Source organism: Pan paniscus, chromosome 19, assembly GCF_029289425.2.
Source record: "Pan paniscus chromosome 19, NHGRI_mPanPan1-v2.0_pri, whole genome shotgun sequence".
Classification (NCBI taxonomy): domain Eukaryota; kingdom Metazoa; phylum Chordata; class Mammalia; order Primates; family Hominidae; genus Pan; species Pan paniscus.
This window is the reverse complement of record NC_073268.2, coordinates 16,031,148-16,056,139: the sequence shown is the minus strand read 5'-3', so window position 1 is coordinate 16,056,139 and position 24,992 is coordinate 16,031,148. Positions and strand designations below refer to the sequence as shown.

General features: G+C 46.8%; 1 protein-coding gene across 2 annotated transcripts in view; it reads left to right on the top strand.

Annotated features, from left to right (window-relative positions):
• Positions 1 to 13,277, top strand: part of IGF2BP1 (insulin like growth factor 2 mRNA binding protein 1) — a 58,441-nt gene extending 45,164 nt beyond the window's left edge. Inside the window, exons 11-16 of one of the 2 annotated variants that reach the window (XM_008962402.6) lie at positions 574 to 696; positions 1,116 to 1,232; positions 2,137 to 2,211; positions 3,036 to 3,167; positions 3,406 to 3,519; positions 6,491 to 13,277. In XM_008962402.6, coding sequence (XP_008960650.1) covers positions 574 to 696; positions 1,116 to 1,232; positions 2,137 to 2,211; positions 3,036 to 3,167; positions 3,406 to 3,519; positions 6,491 to 6,583 — 654 coding nt within the window. In that variant the 3' untranslated portion in view covers positions 6,584 to 13,277. Of the gene's footprint in view, positions 1 to 573; positions 697 to 1,112; positions 1,233 to 2,136; positions 2,212 to 3,035; positions 3,168 to 3,405; positions 3,520 to 6,490 lie in introns of both variants that reach the window. The other variant, XM_063598951.1, reaches the window with a different exon arrangement.
• Positions 13,278 to 24,992: the final 11,715 nt, after the last annotated feature.

Sequence of the window (24,992 nt, the reverse complement as noted above, 5' to 3'; positions counted from 1 at the left end):
TTTTATTTTTTGGAAACAGGGTCTTGCTGTGTCACCCAGGTTGGTCTAGAACTCCTGGGCTCAAGCGATTCTCCTACCTTGGCCTCCCAAAGTACTAGGATTATAAGCATGAGCCACTGCACACAACTCATCTGATTTTTAAAGGAGACTTGGGGTTGGGGTACAGGACCAAAAATGTTTAGAACCAGAGTCCTAGAAGTCCAATGGAGCTCTGTCTCCACGCCTTTTTCTCATATAGGGGGATTATAGTACAGTGTCATGGGTCTATCGTCTGTCTCCAGCAGTGTGAACAGCCAGAGAGGAAGGACTCCTGAGGGTGTACAACTGTTCGGCATTTCTGGTTGCAATTGCTAGCCGTTAGTCCAGTGAGAACATCATATCACTTAAAATTGCACACCCGAAGTGTGTAGGTGAGAGTGTATGAAAAGCACAGAATAGGCTTTTGTGGAAAAGTATGTAATTCATGTTTTTGGCCCACTTGCCTCTGGGGCTACTCGCCTTTTATACAGCGGGGGTCACACACAAGCCCCTGTCAGGGTGTGCTGACTCTTCCTCCTCACCTTTCTTCCCCAGCTGCAGTCTCACCTGATCCCTGGCCTGAACCTGGCTGCTGTAGGTCTTTTCCCAGCCTCATCCAGCGCAGTCCCGCCGCCTCCCAGCAGCGTTACTGGGGCTGCTCCCTATAGCTCCTTTATGGTAGGTGGAAGATCTTATTACACGGGATCCCTGGGCCCATATGTGGCCTCCCTTAAGGGGGACTCAGCATGCTCTGGGAGTTGGATGCTTGGCAAGTTTGCAGGGAGAGGGAAGGAAGGTCTCAGAGGCATCCCTCCTCTCCATTGCTCCTAGCCACTGGCTCTGAGGCTCCCAAATGTCTGCCTAGAATGCTCCCGGGGCATAGACAGCACTGTTCCCTTACTCTCTCCTGGCCTCTTCCCTTTAGCCCCGCTGGGCATAGGAAGAGCTAAAGAGCTCACAGCATCCCTTGGCAGCACAGGGTGGCGGTTTGGTGCCTGTACTCCTTCCTCCTTGAGGATGCAAGGCAGGGGAGTGGAGGGTTTCTGGGCCGTGCTACTTGGGCCCCCTGGTAACAACGCCTCCTATCCTGGCAGCAGGCTCCCGAGCAGGAGATGGTGCAGGTGTTTATCCCCGCCCAGGCAGTGGGCGCCATCATCGGCAAGAAGGGGCAGCACATCAAACAGCTCTCCCGGTTTGCCAGCGCCTCCATCAAGGTGATCTGCTCTGTGGGTCTTCCTGTTTCTGGAAAGGGAGGGGGCTCTGCTTTTATCACTCTGCACTTTCTCCCATATTCCTCCTACTCATTTGAGAATTCTGTGTGTCATATGAGGGACCTTTCCCCCATGGAATCGAAGTCCTCTTTGTTTTTGACCTTGCTTGGTCCCCATGGGATGGCTTCAGTGCTTCTGGGTTTTCAGGCTGGGCAGGGGCAGGGTTATAACATAGAAAGAGAACTTAGGTTCTAACACAAACTGATGGGTTCAAATCCAAGATCCATCTCATCACCCCTTCCCCCAATACAGTATATGATCTGAGCTTCACTTTCCTCGTCAGTACAATATTATGAGGCTACGCAGCCAAAGCCCTTCGCTCACATACTAACACCAAGTAAGTGTTAGTTGTCTGTCACCTTCCCTGGCCAAGGTCCAGGGGAGAGAGAAGGGAGAATCTGTCATAGTGAAACAAGGATGCTGTTAGAGTTTCACAAACCTAAATCCAGTTGCTTTAGTTGTCTTAAGAGCTTTGAGCAAAAACCTTGATTGTTCTCCAGTGGAGGTGCAGTCACTGCCCTCTATCCGTTGGTCATTTCATTTGTGTCCTTGCCTGTTGGCAAAACTCCACTGAAACCTCTCTGGGAGATTGGTAGGTGGAGGGGGCAGGAGGCCCTACTTAGAAAGTGTCATTGAAGCCAATCCTTCTAACTGACCACCTCTGCCCTCCTAATAATTCTGGTGTGAAGGCGTAATGATGTGGGCTTCAGGGTCTTTGTTCTTCCTCCCCTAAGTCTTCAGAATGGGTAGTTGGGAGTAAGGGTGGTAGAAGGGGAACTGGATGAAGTGGACGTGGTGGGGGTCTTCCCATAGAGGGTCCCTCATTGACTAGCTTTTTGCTTTTTAGATTGCACCACCCGAAACACCTGACTCCAAAGTTCGTATGGTTATCATCACTGGACCGCCAGAGGCCCAATTCAAGGTTTTGGTCTTTATTGTTTTCCAAGCTGAACATGGAGGAATTGAGGTTGGATATTTCCCCTGAGGTAGGAAAAAGGCTGGGTCAGTTTCCCATTAGCCGTCAAGTCCTCATCACATCTTTAAGCCTTCCATGCAGGATAAAGGGCTGCAGAGCTATTTTCAAATTGACATCAAACTGGATTTCTGTTGACTTTGTCTTCCCTTTTTAAGGTCCACAGAAGAAGATGGGAAGGAAAGAAGTCTGAGGGCATCTTATTTGCACTCTGCTGTCATTTCTAAGGAAGGCCTTTAATGCCAAATTCTCATCTTTTATGTCCCCACTAAATCTTAAGATTCTTGAACTTCTGATCAGACAGCCAAAAAATGAACCATCAGTTAGCTTAACCTAACATATGTGAGGATAGAGGACTGGGACAGCTCTCTGGGCCACTGGAGAGTCAGACAGGCCTGCCCTCTGTGTGACTTGATTAGTTGCCATTCAGGGCCTTGAAATGCTGGTCAGTGCCACGTCCAGACTCCATAGGTCTGATTTGTAGCTTGTGAATTAGATTCCTCTGGGAACTATTTTTTCCCTTGGGAAGTGTTTATTCAGTTACTCATAACTCATAATCTCCACCCAGGGTCTCCAGTATGATAGCTAAGCAGAAGGAATGCTGACAAGCTGCCCACCTGAGCCTTGCCCTTCACCTGCCTTAGATGGTTAGCCCGCCTAGGATGGGGAGGGCCTGTGGGCCAGAAAATATGGGCTGGAGCTTCCTTTTTCCCACTTTTCTCTTTTGTCACAGATATATGAACCACTGATTAACAATTACCTCCTCTTCTCAGGCTCAGGGAAGAATCTATGGCAAACTCAAGGAGGAGAACTTCTTTGGTCCCAAGGAGGAAGTGAAGCTGGAGACCCACATACGTGTGCCAGCATCAGCAGCTGGCCGGGTCATTGGCAAAGGTGGAAAAACGGTGAGCTGTGAGGGCCAGGTTGAAAGCCCTGGGCCTTGGTCTCCAATCTCAGCAGCATTCTCTGGTCTCCTGTACTGCTCAACCTCAGGACTCCTGATTTGCTCATTTACTTGATTCTACTCCCCAAGCTCAGGTCCTGACTCTTCCAGGTTCTCCCCACTAGTCACCCTGGCTCCTCCCTCCAACCCCATCCATGCTTTCTTGATGGCACCCTGAGCTCCTCTCTGGCCACCCCCAGGTGAACGAGTTGCAGAATTTGACGGCAGCTGAGGTGGTAGTACCAAGAGACCAGACCCCTGATGAGAACGACCAGGTCATCGTGAAAATCATCGGACATTTCTATGCCAGTCAGGTACATATGGTGCTCCCCCATTGCGGGAGGGCTGCAGGAGCCCAGGGAGCAGAGAAGCAGAGACTCTAGAGGTTGACCTTCATGACCTTGACAAGTCCTGGGGCCTCAGCCACATCTGCCTGCCTCTAGGCTAGGTTATTGCCCTCTTTCAGGTGCAGAAGTGGGATGTGTAGATGACATATTACCTCTTATTACTCTCTAGGGAAAGTGATTTGACAAGTTTAATGTACATATATTGTGTATAACATTATATATATAAATATATATATGAATATATATTATATGTAAATATATATATATATGTTCTACGTTAGTCCCTCCCTAACCCCTTTCTGCACTGGTTATGAAAGAAGATTAGTTTTGTTCATGGAATAATGATAACAGTACTAACACCCTGGATTGATGGCATTTTTGAAATGTAGTCCCTCTGCCTTTCGCAGAATGGCTGTTCTCTCCCTGGTTTCTGCTCTTCCACCCTCCCATTCCTTTCCCAGAACTCATCATTGCCGTTCAGCACTCGGACAGGCTCCAGAGCATGGAAGGGAAGGCCAATATCAGGTTCAAATTTTGCTGAACCTCAGCAAGGCAAGCAAACAGGTGGTTGGCAGCTAATGGTGTTTTCCTAAAGTCTTAAATCCATCATTGTTAGAACTGGAAAGGAACTTTGGAGACTGTTGATTACAGTTCCTACAATTCATAGAAGATATCCAGATCTTAGCAGGCTTGTGGTCTGCTGGGGCTGCTAGAGCAATTGGGGCAAACTGGCTCTTGGTTTTTTGGCTTCCAGTGCCCATATAGGATAGCATCAAGTATGAAGGTTTTGGATCCAGGGAGCTTTGACCTCAAACTTCACATACATAGCCTTTCTGCTATGTGACCTTGGATAAGTAACTTTCTCTGATAACCCTTTGAGAAGTATTAACAAGAGGCTTTAGTTACATCTCAACTGTATATATATATAAAATAACAAAAAAGTATTAATAAGAGCCATAATAATAATAATATCTAAGATTTATCGATGCCTTTGATATACCCAGCACTGTTTTATGTGGCTTATGTATATTAACTCATTTAATTCCCACAACAATTTCATTGTATAAATGAAGCTTAAGAGGGTAAATGTGAATCTTTAATTCAGCGTTTTTTTTTTTTAAAGAGAGTAAATGATACATCCAAAGATGCATAAAGCCAGGATATATTAATATTAAACACTGAAGCAATTTTAGCTGATCAGAATGAGAATTAAATGAAAAGCTATGTAAAACATCAAGCCAGGGTTGATGGAGTTGGACCTCTTATTGACTTACACATTATTTTCCCAACCTAGATCAACTTCCTCTTTTTTTTTTTTTGTGACAGGGTCTCGCTCTGCCATCCAGGCTGGAGGGCAGTGGTGTGACCACAGCTCACTGCAGCCTCTACCTCCCAGGCTCAAGTGATCCTCCCACCTCAGGCCCCCCAAGTAGCTGGGACTACAGGCAGGTACCACCACGCTCAGCTCATTTTTGTATTTTTTTGTAGTGATGAGGTTTCACCATGTGGCCCAGGCTGGTTTCAAACGCCTAGGCTCAAGTGATGTCACTGCTTCAGCCTCCCAAAGTGCTGGGATTACAGGCATGAGCCACAATGCCCAGCCTCAGCTTCCTCTTTAACCAGGAAAGGAAGCACTCATTTATGGAAAGGAGACATTCTGGTCTTCATTCTATGAAGTGAATCCCATTTTGCAGTTGATTTCCTTTATAAAACTTTATTCTTAGGGAAGAACCTTTTAAGAAGGAAATAATAAAAGATTGGGTATTTTGTCCATTTTTACAGTGAAGCTTATGTATTTATGCTTTTTGACTAACCCATATCTGGACTTTATTTTTTATTTTTACTTTTTTTTTTTTTGAGATGGAGTCTCGCTGTGTTGTCCAGGGTGGAGTGCAGTGGCACAATCTTAGTTCACTGCAACTTCCGCCTCCCCTGTTCTAGTGATTCTCCTGCCTCAGCCACTCAAGTAGCTGGGATTACAGGCGCACGTCACCACGCTCGGCTAATTTTTGTATTTTTAATAAAGATGGGGTTTCACTGTGTTGGCCAGGCTGCTCTCGAACTCCTGACCTCAGGTGATTCACCCGCCTCAGCTCCCCAAAGCGCTAGGATTACAGGCATGAGCCACCGTGCACCTGGCCATATCTAGACATATTATTCCTTTTCCTGGGGTATTAAAATGAAGCGTGGATTTGTGATGATGTCTCCTAAGTTACGACCCTCTACAACAGGAGTCCCCAAACCCCGGGCCACGGACTGGTACCGGGCCACACAGCAGGAGGTGAGCGGCAGACGAGTGGGCATTACCTCCTGAGCCCCGCTTCCTGTCAGATCAGGGCGGCATTAGATTCTCATGGGAGGGCTAACCCTGTTGTGAAGTGCTCGAGGGATGCGCAGTGCATGTGAAGGATCTAGGTTGCACACTCCTTATGAGAATCTACTGCATGCTGATTTGAGGTTTCATCCTGAAACCACTTCCCCACCCCCACCTCCATCCGTGGAAGAAAAATTGTTTTCCATGAAACCAGTTCCTGGTGCCAGAACAGTTGGGGACCACTGCTCTGCAATATGTAGTATATTTCTGCCTAGAAACTCTAGGCATTCTGTTTTGCGTTTGGTAATGTTTATCAACTTTGTCAAGTTTTAAATTCTGATGAATGGATTGATACTACTGTTTCTCCTTCCTTCAAGTCCCCCAACCCCATCTCCCACTTAACACCCACCACGTTTGCTGTATTTTCCAGGGGATACTCAGGCTCCACTGGAGGCAAAGAAATGTAAGGTCACCCCAACCCTCATTCTTCCTCTTTATCTTTCTTCTGAGTCCTGTGTGACCTGTTCTGTTTATTGCCTGTGTCTGGACCTGATGACCTCTCTTCCGTGGAAGGCTGTCTCCTTGGAGGTCTCACACCCACCCTCTTGCCTGTTCTTGCTGCAGATGGCTCAACGGAAGATCCGAGACATCCTGGCCCAGGTTAAGCAGCAGCATCAGAAGGGACAGAGTAACCAGGCCCAGGCACGGAGGAAGTGACCAGCCCCTCCCTGTCCCTTCGAGTCCAGGACAACAACGGGCAGAAATCGAGAGTGTGCTCTCCCCGGCAGGCCTGAGAATGAGTGGGAATCCGGGACACCTGGGCCGGGCTGTAGATCAGGTTTGCCCACTTGATTGAGAAAGATGTTCCAGTGAGGAACCCTGATCTCTCAGCCCCAAACACCCACCCAATTGGCCCAACACTGTCTGCCCCTCGGGGTGTCAGAAATTCTAGCGCAAGGCACTTTTAAACGTGGATTGTTTAAAGAAGCTCTCCAGGCCCCACCAAGAGGGTGGATCACACCTCAGTGGGAAGAAAAATAAAATTTCCTTCAGGTTTTAAAAACATGCAGAGAGGTGTTTTAATCAGCCTTAAAGGATGGTTCATTTCTTGACCTTAATGTTTTTCCAATCTTCTTCCCCCTACTTGGGTAATTGATTAAAATACCTCCATTTACGGCCTCTTTCTATATTTACACTGATTTTTTTATCTTTATTGCTACCAGAAAAAAATGCGAACGAATGCATTGCTTTGCTTACGGTATTGACTCAAGGGAAAAGAACTGTCAGTATCTGTAGATTAATTGCAATCACTCCCTAACCAATAGGTACAATACGGAATGAAGAAGAGGGGAAAATGGGGAGAAAGATGGTTAAAATACATAATAATCCACGTTTAAAAGGAGCGCACTTGTGGCTGATCTATGCCAGATCACCATCTTCAAATTGGCACAACTGAAATTTCCCCACTCTGTTGGGGCTTCCCCATCACATTCATGTCCCTCTCCCGTGTAGGTTTCACATTATGTCCAGGTGCACATAGGTGGTATTGAATGCTCAGCAGGGTAGGGGCTGACCACTGTCCCTGATTCCCATCGTTCTCAGGCGGATTTTATATTTTTTTAAAGTCTATTTTAATGATTGGATATGAGCACTGGGAAGGGGACGCTAACTCCCCTTGATAAAGTCTCGGTTCCATGGAGGACTTGAGTGGCCCCAAAGGCTGCCACGGTGCCCTCACCCCACCCCATGTGCTCCCATAAGGGCTGGTACCTAGAGGCAGGGGTTGTGGGGCACTCCCAGCCACGGCACTATTACCTTGGTGGTGGGACTTGGAACCCAACCCTGAGCTCCCGATAAAGCTAAAGTCCATCATCTGGTAAATTCAGTAAATTGGAGAGTACTTGCTTCTGTTTGTATCTGAGAGGAATTTTTAACTGACAGCTTCTGTCTCCATGAATCATTATCAGCATGATGAAAGGTGTGTCTAAAAAACAATTCAGAATACCAGCAGTATTGTACAGCAAGGGGTAAATAAGCTTAATTTATTAATTTACCAGGCTTAATAAGATCCCATGGAGTGTTTAGCCCTTGTGGGAGACAGAAGCCATCAGTTAAATGAGGTTAGGCCTCTCCTCCTAATATACTGATTGACAATGCATATTAGCCAGGTAATGCACTTTAGCTACCCTGGACAATGCTATCAAGTGTGCTGGGAAGGGAGGAAGGCCTCTCTACATATGGAAAAGCCCATGCGTGGAGTTCCCCTCCTTTCAACATTGCAACAACAGTAACAACAAGACAACCGCAACATGTGGGCGTAGTCAGGCAATGCTGTGTGCGAAGTAAACTACCTCAAGGTATGAAGTTACCTCAGCAATTATTTTCCTTTTTGTTCCCCCCAACCCCATTAAAAAAAATTTTTTTTTGATTTTTGTTTTTTTGCGGCTTGCTGATATTTTATATAAAAAAGAAAAGCAAAGCAAAAGAGAAGCTGATAGTCTTGAATATTTTATTTTTTTAATGAAAAGAAAAAACAAGAAAGTTATGTTTCATAATTTCTTACAACATGAGCCAGTAACCCTTTAGGAACTCTCTATGGAGAACAGGCCTGGTGGGAAAGGCTTTGGGGGCTGCCCCCTTAGGAGGAGGCTAGTGCTAAGAGGGAAGGCCCAGGTTTGAGAGAGCCCAGAGGGGCAGAGCCCAGAGCCTTGTTTGGCCCTGATCTCTGACTTCTAGAGCCCCAGCTGCTGGCGGCTGCTGGAATATCCTACCTGATAGGATTAAAAGGCCTAGCGGAGCTGGGGGCTCTCAGTGGTTAAACAATGCCCAACAACCAACCACCTGGCCCTTGGTCTCCTCTCTCTTTCCTCCTTTGGTTAAACAGCATCTCAGCCAGCTTTTCCCACCAGTGGTGCTGTTGAGATATTTTAAAATATTGCCTCCGTTTTATCGAGGAGAGAAATAATAACTAAAAAATATACCCTTTTAAAAAACCTATATTTCTCCGTCTAAAAATATGGGAGCTGAGATTCTGTTCGTGGAAAAAAGACAAGGCCACCCTCTCGCCCTCAGAGAGGTCCACCTGGTTTAGTCATTGCAATGCTTTTCATTTTTTTTTTTTTTTTATTATTGTTTCATTTCAATTCCGTCTTGCTATTCTTCCTAATCTATATCCATAGATCTAAGGGGCAAACAGATACTAGTTAACTGCCCCCGCCTCTGTCTCCCTGTCTTCTTTAGATCGGTCTGATTGATTTTAAAAGTGGACCCAAACTTACGGAATTCTTGATTTAGGGTGGCTGGTGGCAAGGAGGGGCAGGGGATATGGGGACGTGACTGGGACAGGTTCCTGCCTTATCATTTTCTCCCTAGGACATTCCCTTGTAGCCCCCAGAATTGTCTGGCCCAAATTGAATAGAAGCAGAAAAACATTTAGGGATAACATCAGGCCAGTAGAATTAAGCCTCTCCACCTGTCCCAACCATAAAAAGGGTCTCCCAGCTTTCCATCTCTGGCTCTATATGCTTTATCCCAAAACAAAGCAGATAACGTTCAGACGTCGGCCATTTAGTAATTTAAAGCGAATTTCCAGCAGCAAGCATGCTTTGATATCTGGTTCAGACTATCATCAGGAAGAAAAAAAAATCCCACAGTACCTGAAATGTGATTGTTGCAGTGTTCAGTTTCCTTGGGGGCCTGCTCCCTTCACACCTTGAGCCCAAGTCCTTTTCCGTTGGCTGATTCAGCTCCCAGAAGAGACCAGGAAGTGTGTGGCAAGGGACTGGAAAACTTCACTTGCTTGGATTAGGCAAGGCTCCACTCATTGTTGATATTTGCCCAGCAGGAAAATCATGTAAGTTATACCACCAGAAAGCAAAAGGAGCATGGTTTGGTGGTTAAGGTTTAGTGGGATGAAGGACCTGTCTCGGTGGGCCGGGCCCTCTTGTGCCCCGTAGGCTAGGTCTTAGGGCAACTCCTTGCCCTCCTGCTCAGCACCTCCATTTCCCCATCGTTGGTGAGATAACAAGCTATCGCGAAAAGCACTTGGGAGATTTGGATGATTTGAGAAGAGTGACTTAAAAAAAATGCTTCTGTGCTCTAAGATATATATGTGTGTGTGTGTGCTACATATATATTTTTAAGAAAGGACCATCTCTTTAGGATATATTTTTAAATTCTTTGAAACACATAACCAAAATGGTTTGATTCACTGACTGACTTTGAAGCTGCATCTGCCAGTTACACCCCAAATGGCTTTAATCCCCTCTCGGGTCTGGTTGCCTTTTGCAGTTTGGGTTGTGGACTCAGCTCCTGTGAGGGGTCTGGTTAGGAGAGAGCCATTTTTAAGAACAGGGAGTTTTATAGCCCTTTTCTACTTTCCTCCCCTCCTCCCAGTCCTTATCAATCTTTTTTCCTTTTTCCTGACCCCCTCCTTCTGGAGGCAGTTGGGAGCTATCCTTGTTTATGCCTCACTATTGGCAGAAAAGACCCCATTTAAAACCCAGAGAACACTGGAGGGGGATGCTCTAGTTGGTTCTGTGTCCATTTTCCTCTGTGCCAAAGACAGACAGAGGCTGAGAGAGGCTGTTCCTGAATCAAAGCAATAGCCAGCTTTCGACACATACCTGGCTGTCTGAGGAGGAAGGCCTCCTGGAAACTGGGAGCTAAGGGCGAGGCCCTTCCCTTCAGAGGCTCCTGGGGGATTAGGGTGTGGTGTTTGCCAAGCCGAGGGGTAGGGAGCCGAGAAATTGGTCTGTCGGCTCCTGGTTGCACTTTGGGGAAGGAGAGGAAGTTTGGGGCTCCAGGTAGCTCCCTGTTGTGGGACTGCTCTGTCCCCTGCCCCTACTGCAGAGATAGCACTGCCGAGTTCCCTTCAGGCCTGGCAGACGGGCAGTGAGGAGGGGCCTCAGTTAGCTCTCAAGGGTGCCTTCCCCTCCTCCCAACCCAGACATACCCTCTGCCAAACTGGGAACCAGCAGTGCTAGTAACTACCTCACAGAGCCCCAGAGGGCCTGCTTGAGCCTTCTTGCTCCACAGGAGAAGCTGGTGCCTCTAGGCAACCCCTTCCTCCCACCTCTCATCAGGGGTGGGGGTTCTCCTTTCTTTCCCCTGAAGTGTTTATGGGGAGATCCTAGTGGCTTTGCCATTCAAACCACTCGACTGTTTCTTGAAAACCAGTAGAAGGGAAACAGCACAGCCTGTCACAGTAATTGCAGGAAGATTGAAGAAAAATCCTCATCAATGCCAGGGGACATAAAAGCCATTTCCCTTCCAAATACTCGACAATTTAGGTGCAGAACATTTCTCTATATGCAGACTTAGAGTAACACCAGCTGAAAACTGCAGTTTCTTTCCTTTGGATACATAAGGCTTCTCTATCGGGGTACGGGACAGGGAGGAGGCCTCATGTCTGAAGGGGGATTTAGGGGCGAGAGCCCCAGCCCTGACCCTCGGTCCTGTGCACCGCTTTGGGGCACAGTCTGATGGCGCCTTTGCGGGCGCCTTAGTATGGTTGACTCCGGATGGACAAAAGAAAAAAAATTTTTTTTTCTTGAATGAAATAGCAGGAAGCTCCTCGGGAGCATGTGTTTTGATTAACCGCAGGTGATGGATGCTACGAGTATAAATGGATTAACTACCTCAATCCTTACAGTAAGATTGGAACTAAGGGCAGGGACTCATGCATAAGGGTATGAATCCCAGCCAGGACAAGTGAGTTGAGGCTTGTGCCACAAAAGGTTTGTCCTTGGGGAACAGGCAGGCCTGCCAGGATCCCCCCCATATCGATTGGGCTGGGAGGGCTGGCCGTGAGGTCCCCACTTTCTGCTTTCCTTGCCCATGTGTCACCCCTTTGGCCTCCAGCTTGTCCCTCTCTCACTTTCTATAGCTTTGTTGGACCAGATGGTGAGGAAAGGAATGGCCTCTTCCCTTCTAGAGGGGGCTGGCTGGAGTGAGACCTGGGGCTTGGCCTGGAACCCACCACACAGCCCCAAAGTCAGGAAGCCTGGGGAAACCAGAGCTGACACCTCTTCAACAGGGTTTCTTTGAGATCCTACACCTCCATTGGGCCCTTTTTCAGTCTTCAATGGGGGCCCAGTTGGCTCTAGAAGGAGAAGAGGTGAAGCAGGATCCTTTGCCCTGGGGGAGTCTGAGGGCGCGGTCCTTGGACTCATTCAGGCCGTCTTTGTAGTTGGGGGAGTTCCACTGGGGTGATCCCAGCCCCTCCCCACCCACCCTCTAATGGACCTCCTCATAGAAGCCCCATTTCACTTTTGTTTTATCTACCTCTTAGCAAAACAATAGATAAATTAGGTAGTGGCAACTCCACTTGCTTAGGTTAGGGGGGGAAAAAGATTTCTTTTTCCAAAGGAAAAAAATATTACCTTGAGAATACTTTCCAAAAAATAAAATTAAAAAAAAAAACCAAAAAAAAAAAATTTTTTTTTTTTAAAGGGAGACATTTTCCAGTGACCACTGGATTGTTTTAATTTCCCAAGCTTTTTTTTCCCCCATAAATAAGTTTCACTCTTTGGCGATTTTCTTCACTTGTTTAAGATAACGTGCTAGCTATTCTAACAGGTAACAGCTTTCACAGTCTGCCCTTGGCCTGTCTCACCCCATCCCCCACCCTATTCCTGCCAGTGAGTCCTTCCTGTGCTTCTCTCCCTTCTCCCCTCCCAGCCAGCTGACTTCAGTCACCCCTGTCCCCCCTCCCCTGCCAATAAGCCCCCCCAGGAATAAAGGCTTTGTTTTGGGGATGCTTAAATCTTGACTGGCACTTCCCGGCTGTGGGGGCTGGGGAGCCACTTGTAACATTTCTGTGCAGATTTTATGTTAGCCACTGCTATGTAAAAGCACGTTCAAAATGAATTTCAGCAGATTATGTGTTACCATAATGAATAAACGTCGTCTATCACCATTTGGAGTCTCCCTTTTCTCCAGAATCTTGATCCTGGTCCCCAAAACCAGAGTGAATCAAAAGAGCTTCCTCCCCTGAGGCAAAGTGGATTTGTAAGCAGTTCTGAAACATCACTTACTCAGAAGAGGGAAAGATGTATTTTGATGAGTGCAAATCGGGAAGAGCTGGAGGCCTACTGCTTGGGACAGTTTTGTTTTGTTTTTTTAAATATGAGTGCTAGCTTATTCTGTAATTGCGGCAACTTTGAAAATTGTATTTTACTGGAAATCTGCCAGCCATCACCACCCGATTTTGATTGTATCCTTCCTCCCATCCTTTAATCTGTTCATTGCTTTGGGGGAGGTGGGGCAGCTGGCTCACACGTTGGAGTTTGTTCTTTGATGGATGAACGAACACTCCAGTTTTCTTTCCCGTGAAGGTTGTTTCAGCCACAAACCACTTCATTTTGCTGTTTCAATTTCAAAATAAAAGGAAACTTATATTGAAAGACAAGTATGTCTGTGTCTCAGGGTTTTTGGGTCTGGGAGCTGAGATGCTCAGCCTCAGCATGGGAGCCCTGGTTCTCAGGGACCTGAGTCATCCAAATGCAAAGTAGGCATTTTTCTTAAATGTGCAGAGAGTGGTTTTTAAATGGTGCCCTGCTCTTATTAGCTTTGCATATTGGGAGGGGGGCAGGTCAGGTGTTTGGAATGAGGGCTCCAGCATTAAAGAAGATGTTGGGACATCACTGCAGAGAAGTAGCTGTCCAAGAAGTGACGAGGGTGTGTCACTCTTCCTAACACCTACCCTAAGAAAAAAACATGTAAGTGACTTGTGTTTCTGGGTTTCCTGTAAAGGGAAAGGTCTATTCTGACCCTGCCCTCTCCATTTTTTTTTCCCCCAATTTGGGGTTTTTCATTTGTTTGTTTGTTTTTTGAGGGTATCACTCTGTCACCCAGGCTGGAGTGCACTGGTGTGATTTTGGCTCACTGCAACCTCCACCTCCCGGTTCAAGTGATTTCTCCTGCCTCAGCCTCCCAAGTAGCTGAGACTACAGGCATGTGTCACCATGCCTGGCAATTTTTTTTTTTTTTTTTTTAGACAGACTCGCTGTGTCACCCAGGCTGTGGAGTGCAGTGGTGCGATCTTGGCTGGCTGCGGCCTTCACCTCCTGGGTTCAAGAGATTCTTCTGCCTCAGCCTCCCGAGTACCTGGGACTACAGGCACCTGCCACCATGCCTGGCTAATTTTTGTATTTTTAGTAGAGATGGGGTTTCGCCATATTGGCCAGGCTGGTCTTGAACTCCTGACCTTGTGATCCGCCCGCCTTGGCCTCCTAAAGTGCTGGGATTATAGGTGTGAGCCACCGTGCCTGGCCACCTGGCTAATTTTTTTTTTTTTTTTTTTTTTTTTTTTTGTGGAATGAGTTTTCGCCATGTTGGCCAGTCTGATCTCAAAACTCCTGGCCTCAAGTGATCCACCTGCCTTGGCTTCCCAAAATGCTGGGATTACAGGTGTGAGCCACCACGCCTGCCCTAAATAAATATTTTAATAACATGATTAAGATACTCTAATTCAAATCATCAGTCCAAATATACTTCCTGCTGACTACTGAACTGATCCATTAAGATCAAGAACAAAACCCCAAAGATACTACATAACTATATTTTGAAGTTTATGGGCAGGACAATATAGTAAGATACTAAATGGAAAAAAAGAAGTATTAATATAAAAAGCATAGTCATTATTTGCAATTAATACTGCATTTTCAGGAAGTCCAAAAAGTTACAACCTTTTTTTTTTTTTTGAGATGGAGTTTCGTTCTTGTGCAGGTGGGAGTGCAATGGCGCTATCTCGGCTCACCGCAACGTCTCCCTCCTGGGTTCAAGTGATTCTGCCTCAGCCTCCCAAGTAGCTGGGATTACAGGCAACTGCCAATATGCCTAGCTAATTTTTGTATTTTTAGTAGAGACGGGGTTTCACCATGTTGGTCAGGCTGGTCTTGAACCCCTGACCTCAGGTGATCCACCCACCTCGGCCTCCCAAAGTGCTGAGATTACAGGTGTGAGCCACCGTATCCAGCCCTTAATAAACTTATAATTAATACAAGTTAGTAAAGGGGTCACTTAAATATAAATATCCTAAAGAAAAACAAGGCCAGGCGTAGTGGCTCACGCCTGTAATCCCAGCACTTTGGGAGGTCAAGGTGGGCGGATCACCTGAGGTAGGGAGTTCGAGACCAGCCTGACAAACATGGAGAAACCCCCGTCTCTACTAAAAATACAAAATCAGCCAGGCGTGGTGGTGCATGCCTGTAATCCCAGCTACTCAGGAGGCTGAGGCAGGAGAATCACTTGAACTGGGAGGCGGAGGTTGCAGTGAGCTGAGATCGCACCATTGCACTCCAACTTGGGCACAAGATGGAGAATGTTTCAAAAAACCAAACACACACAACAACAACAACAACAGTTTAAAAAGTTATAAGTGGTTTGCCGGGCGCGGTGACTCAGGCCTGTAATCCCAGCACTTTGGGAGGCTGAGGCGGGCGGATCACGAGGTCAGGAGATCCAGACCATCCTGGCTGACACGGTGAAACCCCGTCTCTACCAAAAACACAAAAAACAGCTGGGTGTGGTGGCGGGCGCCTGTAGTCCCAGCTACCTGGGAGGCTGAGGTAGGAGAATGGCATGAACCGGAGGACGGAGCTTGCAGTGAGCCAAGACTGCACCACCGCATTACAGCCTGGGCAACAGAGAGAGACTATGTCTCAAAAAAAGAAAAAGTTATAAGTGGGTCAGGCACAGTGGATCATGCCTGTAATCTCAGCACTTTGGGAGGCAGAGGCAGTGGGTCATCTGAGGTCAGGAGTTTGAGACCAGCCTGGCCAACATGGTGAAACCTCATCTCTACCAAAAATGCAAAAATTAGCCGGGTGTGGTGGTGTGCGCCTGTAGTCCCAGCTACTCTGGAGGCTGAGGCAGGAGAATCACTTGAACCAGGGGGGCAGAAGTTGCAGTGAGCCAAGATCAAGCCAGTGTACTCTAGCCTAGGTGACAGAGCAAGTCTCCATTAAAAAAAAAAAAAAAAAAAAAGAATTAGAAGACACAGCAATGAAATCTCCCAGAATAAAAACAGAGCAGAAGAGCAAAGTAATACAAAATAGAAAAGAAGACCTAAGAAATACAAAGGCTAGTTGTAGAAGTGCTAACATCCAGACGCTTGTGTTAAGAGAGAGAGAAATAGAGGGGGAAATATTAAAGAAAAACAATAGAGATTAATTTCTGAGAATTCAAAAACTTGTCAAACCTCAGATTAAAAGGGCCCATAGCTTGCCAAAGCCGACAGAGTTGGAAAATCTCACACCTACATATATTCTAGTGATATTTAAGTAGATCAAAGCCAAAGAGAAAATTCTAAGCAAATTGCTTATAAAGAAATAAGAGGCCGGGCGCGGTGGCTTACACCTGTAATCCCAGCGGGAGGCTGAGGTGGGTGTATCACAAGGTCAGGAGTTCAAGACCAGCCTGGCCAATATGGTGAAACCCCGTCTCTACTAAAAATACAAAAGCCAGGTGTGGTGGCGGGTGCCTGTAGTCCAAGCTACTCAGGAGGCAGGAGAACCGCTTGAACCGGAGAGGCAGAGGTTGCAGTGAGTTGAGATCGTGCCATTGCACTCCAGCCTGGGCAACAGAGCGAGACTCCGTCTCAAAAAAAAAAAAAAAAAAAAAAAAAAAAAAAAAAAAGAAGTAAGAATCAGGCTGAGCACGGTGGCTCACACCTGTAATCCCAGCACTTTGGGAGGGTGAGGCGGGCGGATCACGAGGTCAGGAGTTTGAGACGAGCCTGGCCAATATGGTGAAACCCCGTCTCTACTAAAAATACAAAAATAAGCTGGGCATGGTGGTGGGCACCTGTAGTCCCAGCTACTCGGGAGGCTGAGGCAGGAGAATCGTTTGAACCCGAAAGGCAGAGGTTGCAGTGAGCTGAGATTGCGCCACTGCACTCCAGCCTGGGAGACAGAGTGAGACTCTGTCTCAAAAAAAAAAAAAAAAAAAGAAATGAGAACCAGACCAGTATTATATTTTTTAACAGCAATACTAGGTACAAGAAGATATTGGAGAAGTAAAGAAGTTTTAAAAATATTGAAGCACAATAACTTAAAAATCTAGATTTTTTACATCCAGCCAAACTACTTAAATATAGGTGCCTGATAGTAAGATCCCCAGGAATGCAAGGCTTCAGAAATTTTGTCCTGCAAGGTGTTACAAGCAAATAAGCAGTTTTGGACGAAATATTTTAAAAAGAGGTGAGACAAGACAAGACAAGGAGATACTGCAAGAGATATATGAGAGTTTGTTGTCTTAACAGAATTAACTGAGACCAAACATGAAATAAAAGTTTTATCCATTATAATCCAGAAATAAAGAGGTAAGTCTAGAAATATTAGCACCATGAAGCTGGAGGAAGCAACCAAGGGGTGTGTGAGTGTGCTGATGATGGAGATATATAGATAGCTTTTTTTTTTTTTTTTTTTTTTTTTTGAGACAGTGTCTCTCTGCCGCTCGGGCTGGAGTGCAGTGGCACGATCTAGGCTCACTGCAATCTCTGCCTCCTGGGCTCAGGTGATCCTCTCATCTCAGCCTCCTTAGTAGCTGGGACTACAGGAGCGTGTCCGGTTTTTTTTTTTTTAAATAAGGGATTTAGAAAGCAAATGAAAAGAGGTCAGCTATTTGGAATGGAAAAGCAAGGCAGAGGGTAACAGGAGGCCTGAGATGGAACCTGGGGGTGATAGGAAGGGCACGGTGGCCAGCCTCTCAGGTTTTTGTTGAAATGTCACCTGAGAGCTCAGAGACACCTTCTATGACCATCAAGGGGTCTTGCAACCTCTTTCCCAAACTCAACATGCTCTCTCCCCTTTTTCAGCTTTAATTTTTCTCTACAGAAAATTCTCTAATTGGCCAGGCGTGGTGGCTCATGCCTGTAATCCCAGCACTTTGGGAGGCCGAGGGGGGGCGGATCACGAGGTCAGGAGATCGAGACCATCCTGGATAACACAGTGAAACCCCGTCTCTACTAAAAATACAAAAAAATTAGCCGGGTGTGGTGGCACGCACCTGTAGTTCCAGCTACTTGGGAGGCCGAGGCAGGAGAATTGCTTGAACCCGGGAGGTGGAGGATGCAGTGAGCTGAGATCGTGCTACTGTACTCCAGCCTGGGTGACACAGCAAGACTCCGTCTCAAAAAAAAAAAAAAAGAAAGAAAATTCTCTAATTTACCACTATCTGACATACTGTATACTTTCCTTATTTAATCTGTACTTCATTATATATTTATTTTACCTTTTGAATTTAAGTATAGCACACATACAGAAAAGTGCACAAATCATAAGTGAATTAATCAAGGAATTCGCAAACTGAAAATGTACCCCTATCACCAACACCCAGATGAAGAAAGAGGACATCACCAGCACCCCTGAAAGCCCCTCATGCTCATCTCTTTCCCGTCTCCACCAAAGCCACCATTCTGGCTTCTAACTTATTTGCTCTCTGCCATCCCTCTAGAATCTAACCTCCATGCAGGCAGGGATCTTTGTTCTGTTCGTTCTATTTTCTAGTAGGGGAATAACTCTGCCATGGCACCATGGCGACCTTGCATGTATTCATGCAGGCAAAGGCTTGAGACACAGCCTCCCTGAGTTTTGGCAGAATGCCTTGTGATCCTCCCAGAACACGAGGGGACTGCGGGCTTGTAAAGGGCTACTATGAGGTCATCTCCCACCTGCCTCTCTCTCCCAGAAGACTGTCATGAAACTGTTTTTCATGACTCCTGGATTCTGATTACTCAGTCTGCCCCATCCCTTCCTCAGAGTAGAACGTAGGATACCAAACCACAGAGCTGCAGCCTCAGCTTGGCTCCTCCTCAGTAGGGTGTTCCATACTTCGTGGGACAGGATCATGGGAGCATGCCTGCTTTGGCTTTTCCTTCTTTTCACCACTGGTGTAAGTACTAACGTGTCAAATCTAAGAGTGACTCGTTTTTTTTTTTTTTCTGAGATGGGTTCTTGCTCTGTCACCTAGGCTGGAGTGCAATGGCAGGATCTCGGCTCACTGCAACCTCTGCCTCCTGGGTTCAAGCAATTCTCCTGCCTCAACCTCCCAAGTAGGTGGGATTACAGGCGCCCACCACCGCGCCCGGCTAATTTTTGTATTTTTGTAGAGACGGGGTTTCACCATGTTGGCCAGGCTGGTCTTGAACTCCTGACCTCATGATCCGCCTGCCTCGGCCTCCCAAAGTGTTGGGATTACAGGCATCAACCACCGCGCCCGGCCTCATTGTATCTTTACTGGTCAAATCAGTCAGATCTTGGTCTTGCCTCATCTTGTACTCAGGAGTTTGACAAATTTGCCACCCAGTGGGGGGGACTGTAAAGTTACAGTGCCCTTAAGAGACAACTCGAAGCTGAGTGTGGTGGGTCACACCTGTAATCCCAGCTAGAGCAGGAGGATGGCTCGAGCTCAGGAGTAGAGATCTTGTCTCTACTTTATAAAATTAAAAAAAAAAAAAAAAAAAAGATGACTTGAGGCTTCGTGAGATAATATAAGGGGATGATTTGTGTGCCCCACTATCTGCTAGCATGGCCTTCACCTGAGTGGCAGGTGAGAAAGAAGGAGTAGGATCTTCCCACTCTCCTACTTGTTCAGGGGCTGCATGGATCCAGTTAGGGGATGGGATTCCAGGGAGCTGGCAGCTCATGCCACCTGTTGATAAACATTGGGAGGCAGGCCAGGGTGGTGGCTCACACCTGTCATCCCTGCACTTTGAGAGGCTGAGGAGGAAGATCACTTGAGCCCAGGAGTTCAAGGCCAGTCTGGGCACCATAGTGAGACCTTGTCTCTACAAAAATTAAAAAGATTAGGCCGGGCATGGTGGCTCACACCTGTAATCCGAGCACTTTGGGAGGCCGAGGCAGGTGGATCACGAGGTCAGGAGATCGAGACCATCCTGGCTAACATGGTGAAACCCCGACTCTACTAAAAATACAAAAAATTAGCCGGGCGTGGTGGTGGGCGCCTGTAGTCCCACCTACTCGGGAGGCTGAGGCAGGAGAATGGTGTGAACCCGGGAGGCGGAGCTTGCAGTGAGCCGAGATCATGCCACTGCACTCCAGCCTGGGTGACAAAGCAAGACTCTGTCTCAAAAATAAATAAATAAATAAATAAATAAAATAAAGAAGATTAGTTGGGCATGGCGGTGCATGGCTATAGTCCCAGCTACTCAGGAGGCTGAGGTGGGGAGGATTCCTTGAGCCCGAGGGTCAAGGCTACAGCTACCATTGTGTCACTACACTCCAGCCTGGGTGACAGAGGGAGACTCTGTCTCAAAAAATGAAATAAAAAAATAAAATAAAATAAAATAAAATAAACCCCAAAAAATATATTGGATCCACATTGGGAGGTCCAGCGGCTAGAGGTAGGATTGGTGCCCAGGTGTTGAAAGTGAGTTGGAGGCTGAGTTAGTGGTCACTTAAAACCAAAAGTAGTGCAAAGCTGTGCTCCCTAGTGCAAATTACTCTGTGTGCTTCTAGCTACTGCATAACTCCTGCAGTACCTGTGTTAAAAGTCCTTGGTCTGTGTTTCTGTAAAAAAACTGCCTAACATATTAGGCAAAAAACTTGCAGTGAAGAGGGCAGAGAAAAGGATAAAGTGACTTTGCAAATGAGACTCCAGCCCATTCACTGTAATGGACTATTGTAAAAATGTGTCATTGCTGCTGAAATGTGTTACAAGTTTGAATTGTTTTTTTTTTTCTTTTTCCTGCCCCTTGCAGAGCAGGGCTATAGGCAGTGTGCCCAGAGTAGCTACATGTTTGGATTTTGAATGTGCATAAAGTGTTGGAAAATTCTTCTGGTGTCCAAAATTTTCACTCTATAATGATGTCTTGCTGACTGGCAAGTTAAAGTTCTCATTCTTAGTGGCCTTGGCTGCCTGCCAGTGGGAGCAACCCCGACCCATAAGCCCCAATAAAACTCAGGACCTCCTTGCCAAGTAAAGTATTTTAAAACAATGTAGGTGGATTTACAACACTGAATTTCTCTGGCAGTCAAGGAGAAACTTCTGTCTTTTACAAAGTAAGAAACTCTATGTTCCTGATACAGAACTTGTAACTCAGCAAAAGTTGGCCAAAGAAGGCCTATTTGTCTTGCTGTAATACAGGCTTTATTAGTTTCCTAAGGTGGTTGTAACAGGTTACTACAAAATGTGTGGCTGAAAACAATAGTTGTGGAGGCCAGAGGTCCAAAATCAAGGTGTCAGTAGAGTGAATTCCTTTTGGAGGCCCTAGAAGATAATCCACCCCAGGCCTCTCTCCTCGCAATCCTTGGTATTCATTGACTTGTAGACACATCACTTCACTCCACCTGCATCTTCACATGGCTTTCTTCCTTGTGTCTGTCTTTCTCTTATAAAGACACTCATTGTTGGATTTAGGGCCCAGTCTAATCCAGGATGATCTCAACCCCAAATCTTTACCTTGATTATATCTGCAAGAACACTTATTCCAAATAAAGTGTTGGACTTATTCCAAGTCACATTCTAAGGTCCCCAGTAGGCCTATCTTTTGGGGGACACCATTTAACCCATGACAGAGGTCATACTACAAGGAGCTTTGGGCGACCTGCTCCTGACAGGTTGGCAACATTGGATTTTTAACCCTTTCCTCCTGGAGGAAATAAGATCACAATGCCCTTTTGTAGAAAGACAGGTGATATCAGCAGGCCAACCAGCTAGGTATGGATCAGGACGCTTGGATGGTAGTGACCTGCATGCTGAAGCATTTAGTGACAAGGGGGACAAGTGGCACTTGCCTGTTGCCCTGAAAAAGTTAATGGTTTGCATTGGTGGTTGGACTTAGAGATAATGGGAAAAGGGCCCCATAAAGCTATGAAAAGCACATTGTGATTGTTGTTCAAGGCCCTTTAGGACTACTGGGAAAGCAAAACTGCTTCTCTCTGACTGGTAACCATGACCACAGATGAGACGCTCCCTGGTCATCAAGAGCAGTCAGTTATGCAGAGATGCACTGAGGTCCACTTTTGCAATGAGTGTGAAAGGAGGAATGTTAGAGAGAGGGTTGAGACTGGAGAGGTTGCTTCCTGGGCTATAGATTAGGAAGCCACACAGGTTGTGCTATTTGAGGAGTAGAAATCACTTGGTTGCCTAATGACAAACCCCAAGCTCCAGGCCAGCCTGGCCACCTCCACCTTGCCGATGACACGAACGTGGAGGAAGAACATGTAAAGACCAATCAGGAAACCCCATCTCTACTAAAAATACAAAACATTAGCTGGGCCATGGTGGCACACAACTGTAATCCCAGCTAGTTGGGAGCCTGAGGCAGGCGGATCATGAGGTCAGGAGTTCAAGACCAGCCTGACCAACATGGTGAAACCCTGTCTCTACTAAAAATAGAAAAATTAACAGGTTGTGGTGGTGCGTGCCTGTAATCCCAGCTACTCAGGAGGCTGAGGCAGGAGAACTGCTTGAACCCGGGAGGCGGAGGTTGCAGTGAGCTGAGACCATGCCACTGCACTCCAGCCTGGCCAACAGAGTGAGACTCTGTCTCAACAAAAAAAAAAAAAAAAAAAAGAAGAGACAATTTGAGGCTGGGCATAGTGGCTCATGCCTGTAATCCCAACACTTTGGGAGGCCAAGGCAGGCAGATCACTTGAGCCCAGGAGTTAAAGACCAGCCTTGGTAACATGGTAAAACGCTGTCTCTACAAAAATACAAAAATTACATGGGCGTGGTGGCATGCACCTGTAGTCCCAGCTACTTGGGAGGCTGAGATGGGAGGATTGCTTGAGCCTGGGAGGTTGAGGCTGCAGTGATCCATGATCATGCCATTGTACTCCAGCCTGGGTGACAGAGCAAGACCTTGTTTCTAAAAAAAAAAAAAAATTGAAAATAGGAGTGTGAGAGAATGAACTTCTGCTGTTTAAACCACGCAGTGTGTGGTATTTTGTGGCAGGCCTCGCAAACTAATGTAGGAACCACGTGGGCTGATCCTCAGAGAACAATGCTGGAAACTCTTGAAGGAAAACTGTCAGCCTTAAGACCTCCAGCAAACAAAAAGGAGGCACAGCATCTAATGGGACTGTTTGGGTATGGGAGGCAGCTCCTACCTCCCATGGGGACCTTGCTCAACCGATTTCATAAGATCTCTCACAAGGCAGCCACCTTTGAATGGCACCCTGACCAATGACAGGCCCTAGAAACTATTCAACAAGTTGTATAGACTTCTGCTCAGGCCATCAGCCCTAATGAGCTATTTGAACTACACGTGTCAGTGACTGACAATTATGCAGACTGGAGACTGGCAAAAGGCACCCTGGGGTTTTGGTACAGTATGTGGCTGACGCTGCCACCCAGTATATTTCATTTGAGAGGCAATTACTGGCTTGTTACTGGACATCACTGATGGGCAGACACTGAGAGACTAACAAATCAACACAGGTGGTGTCAGGCGCTGCCAGCCCTATCATTGGATGCATCAGAAATGAGAACGCCAACATGTGGGTGCTGCCCAGCAATCATTCATGATTAAGTGCAAGCGGCATATCTGGGAAAGAAGTAAACTGAGCATTAGTGGTGCCCCACAGCAACATGAAAAAGTGGCCAGTCACACTCCGATGTGGCTACCCCAGATGCCGGTCTATGTTGGCGTCTTGGGCTTCCTGGGGGCTTTGGTACACGAGGTTCCTGAAGATGCCTGGGCCTGGCTCATGGATGGATCCACTTACTTAATGGCTGATGGAGTGTCCTGGACCACTACTGCTGGGCAGCCCCAAAGAAAACAGTTTCAAACTGCATGGGCAAGAGAATTCGGCTCAATGGGCAGAGTGGCAGGCTGTGGCACTTGTCTTTGTTAACATGACCCCACCCGGCCAATGTAGCCTGTTACCCCTACCCCCACTTCATGACCCATGTGAATGCCCCTCAGAAAGGACCCTTCAAGGATGAACATCAATGAAATCAATGAAGTAATCAGATCTGCGCTGCCCAGGTGAGGACCATAGCTCCCTGGATACACCATCACACATGTAATTCATGTACAATTCAGGACTGGGCCCCAAAACCAGGCCTAGTGGTTCCAGCACCTGAGGCCAAGAAAGCCTGGCAAACATGCCTGAAATGCCAGCCATATGGTTGAGTGGCAAAGTGAACCTCAGAGCATATAGCTAGGGGTACCGGATCCTGTTAGTCCTGGCGATGGACTACATAGACCTCTTCGCAAGAGTACTGCTGGGCGTTGACTGCAGCAGACACTGTGTTCATACCCTATAGAGGCTGTAGCAACCTGCCACAAACTTAGAGGCTTAGAGCAACATAAATGTATTATCTTACAGTTCTGTAGTTCAGAAACACAAAATGAGTCTCTGCTGGGCTAAAATCAAGATGTTGGTAGGACTGCATTCCTTTCTGGAGGTCCTAGGAAGAAATCATTTTCTTGCCTTTTCAGATTTCTAGAGGCGGCTCACATTCCTTGGTGCCTGGTCCCCTTCTATCTCCAAAGCCAGCCATGGTCAATCCAGCCCTTCTTTTGTTTGTTTGTTTGTTTGTTTTGAGATGGAGTCTTGCTCTGACGCCTAGGCTAGAGTACAGTGGCATGATCTGGATCTCAGCTCACTGCAACCCTGCACCCCAGGCTTAAGCGATTCTCCTGCCTCAGCCTCCCGAGTAGCTGGGATTACAGGTGCCCACCACCACGCCCAGCTAATTTTTATATTTTTAGTAGAGACAGGGTTTCGCCATTTGGCCAGGCTGGTCTCAAACTCCTGACCTCAAGTGATCTGCCCTCCTCAACCTCCCAAAGTGCTGGGATTACAGGCGTGAGCCTCTGAGCCAGGCTGATCCAGCCTTTCTTCACTCTCTCTGATGCTGACTCTTCTGTCTCCTTCTTTCACTTATAAGAACCCTTGTGATCACATTGGGCCCAGCCAGGAAATCCAGGATAATTTCCTTGTCTCAAATTCAGCTGATTAGCAACCTTAACTACATCTATATCTCTAATGTCCCTTGCTATGTAACACAATATATTCACAGGTTCCAGGGTTTAGTACCTGGACACCTTTGGGGGTCCATTATTTTGCCTACTCTAGATATCTCTTCAGGATCTGACACTACCATATCCATCTGCACAGTAGATGAGCGCCATACTATGCAAGGACTC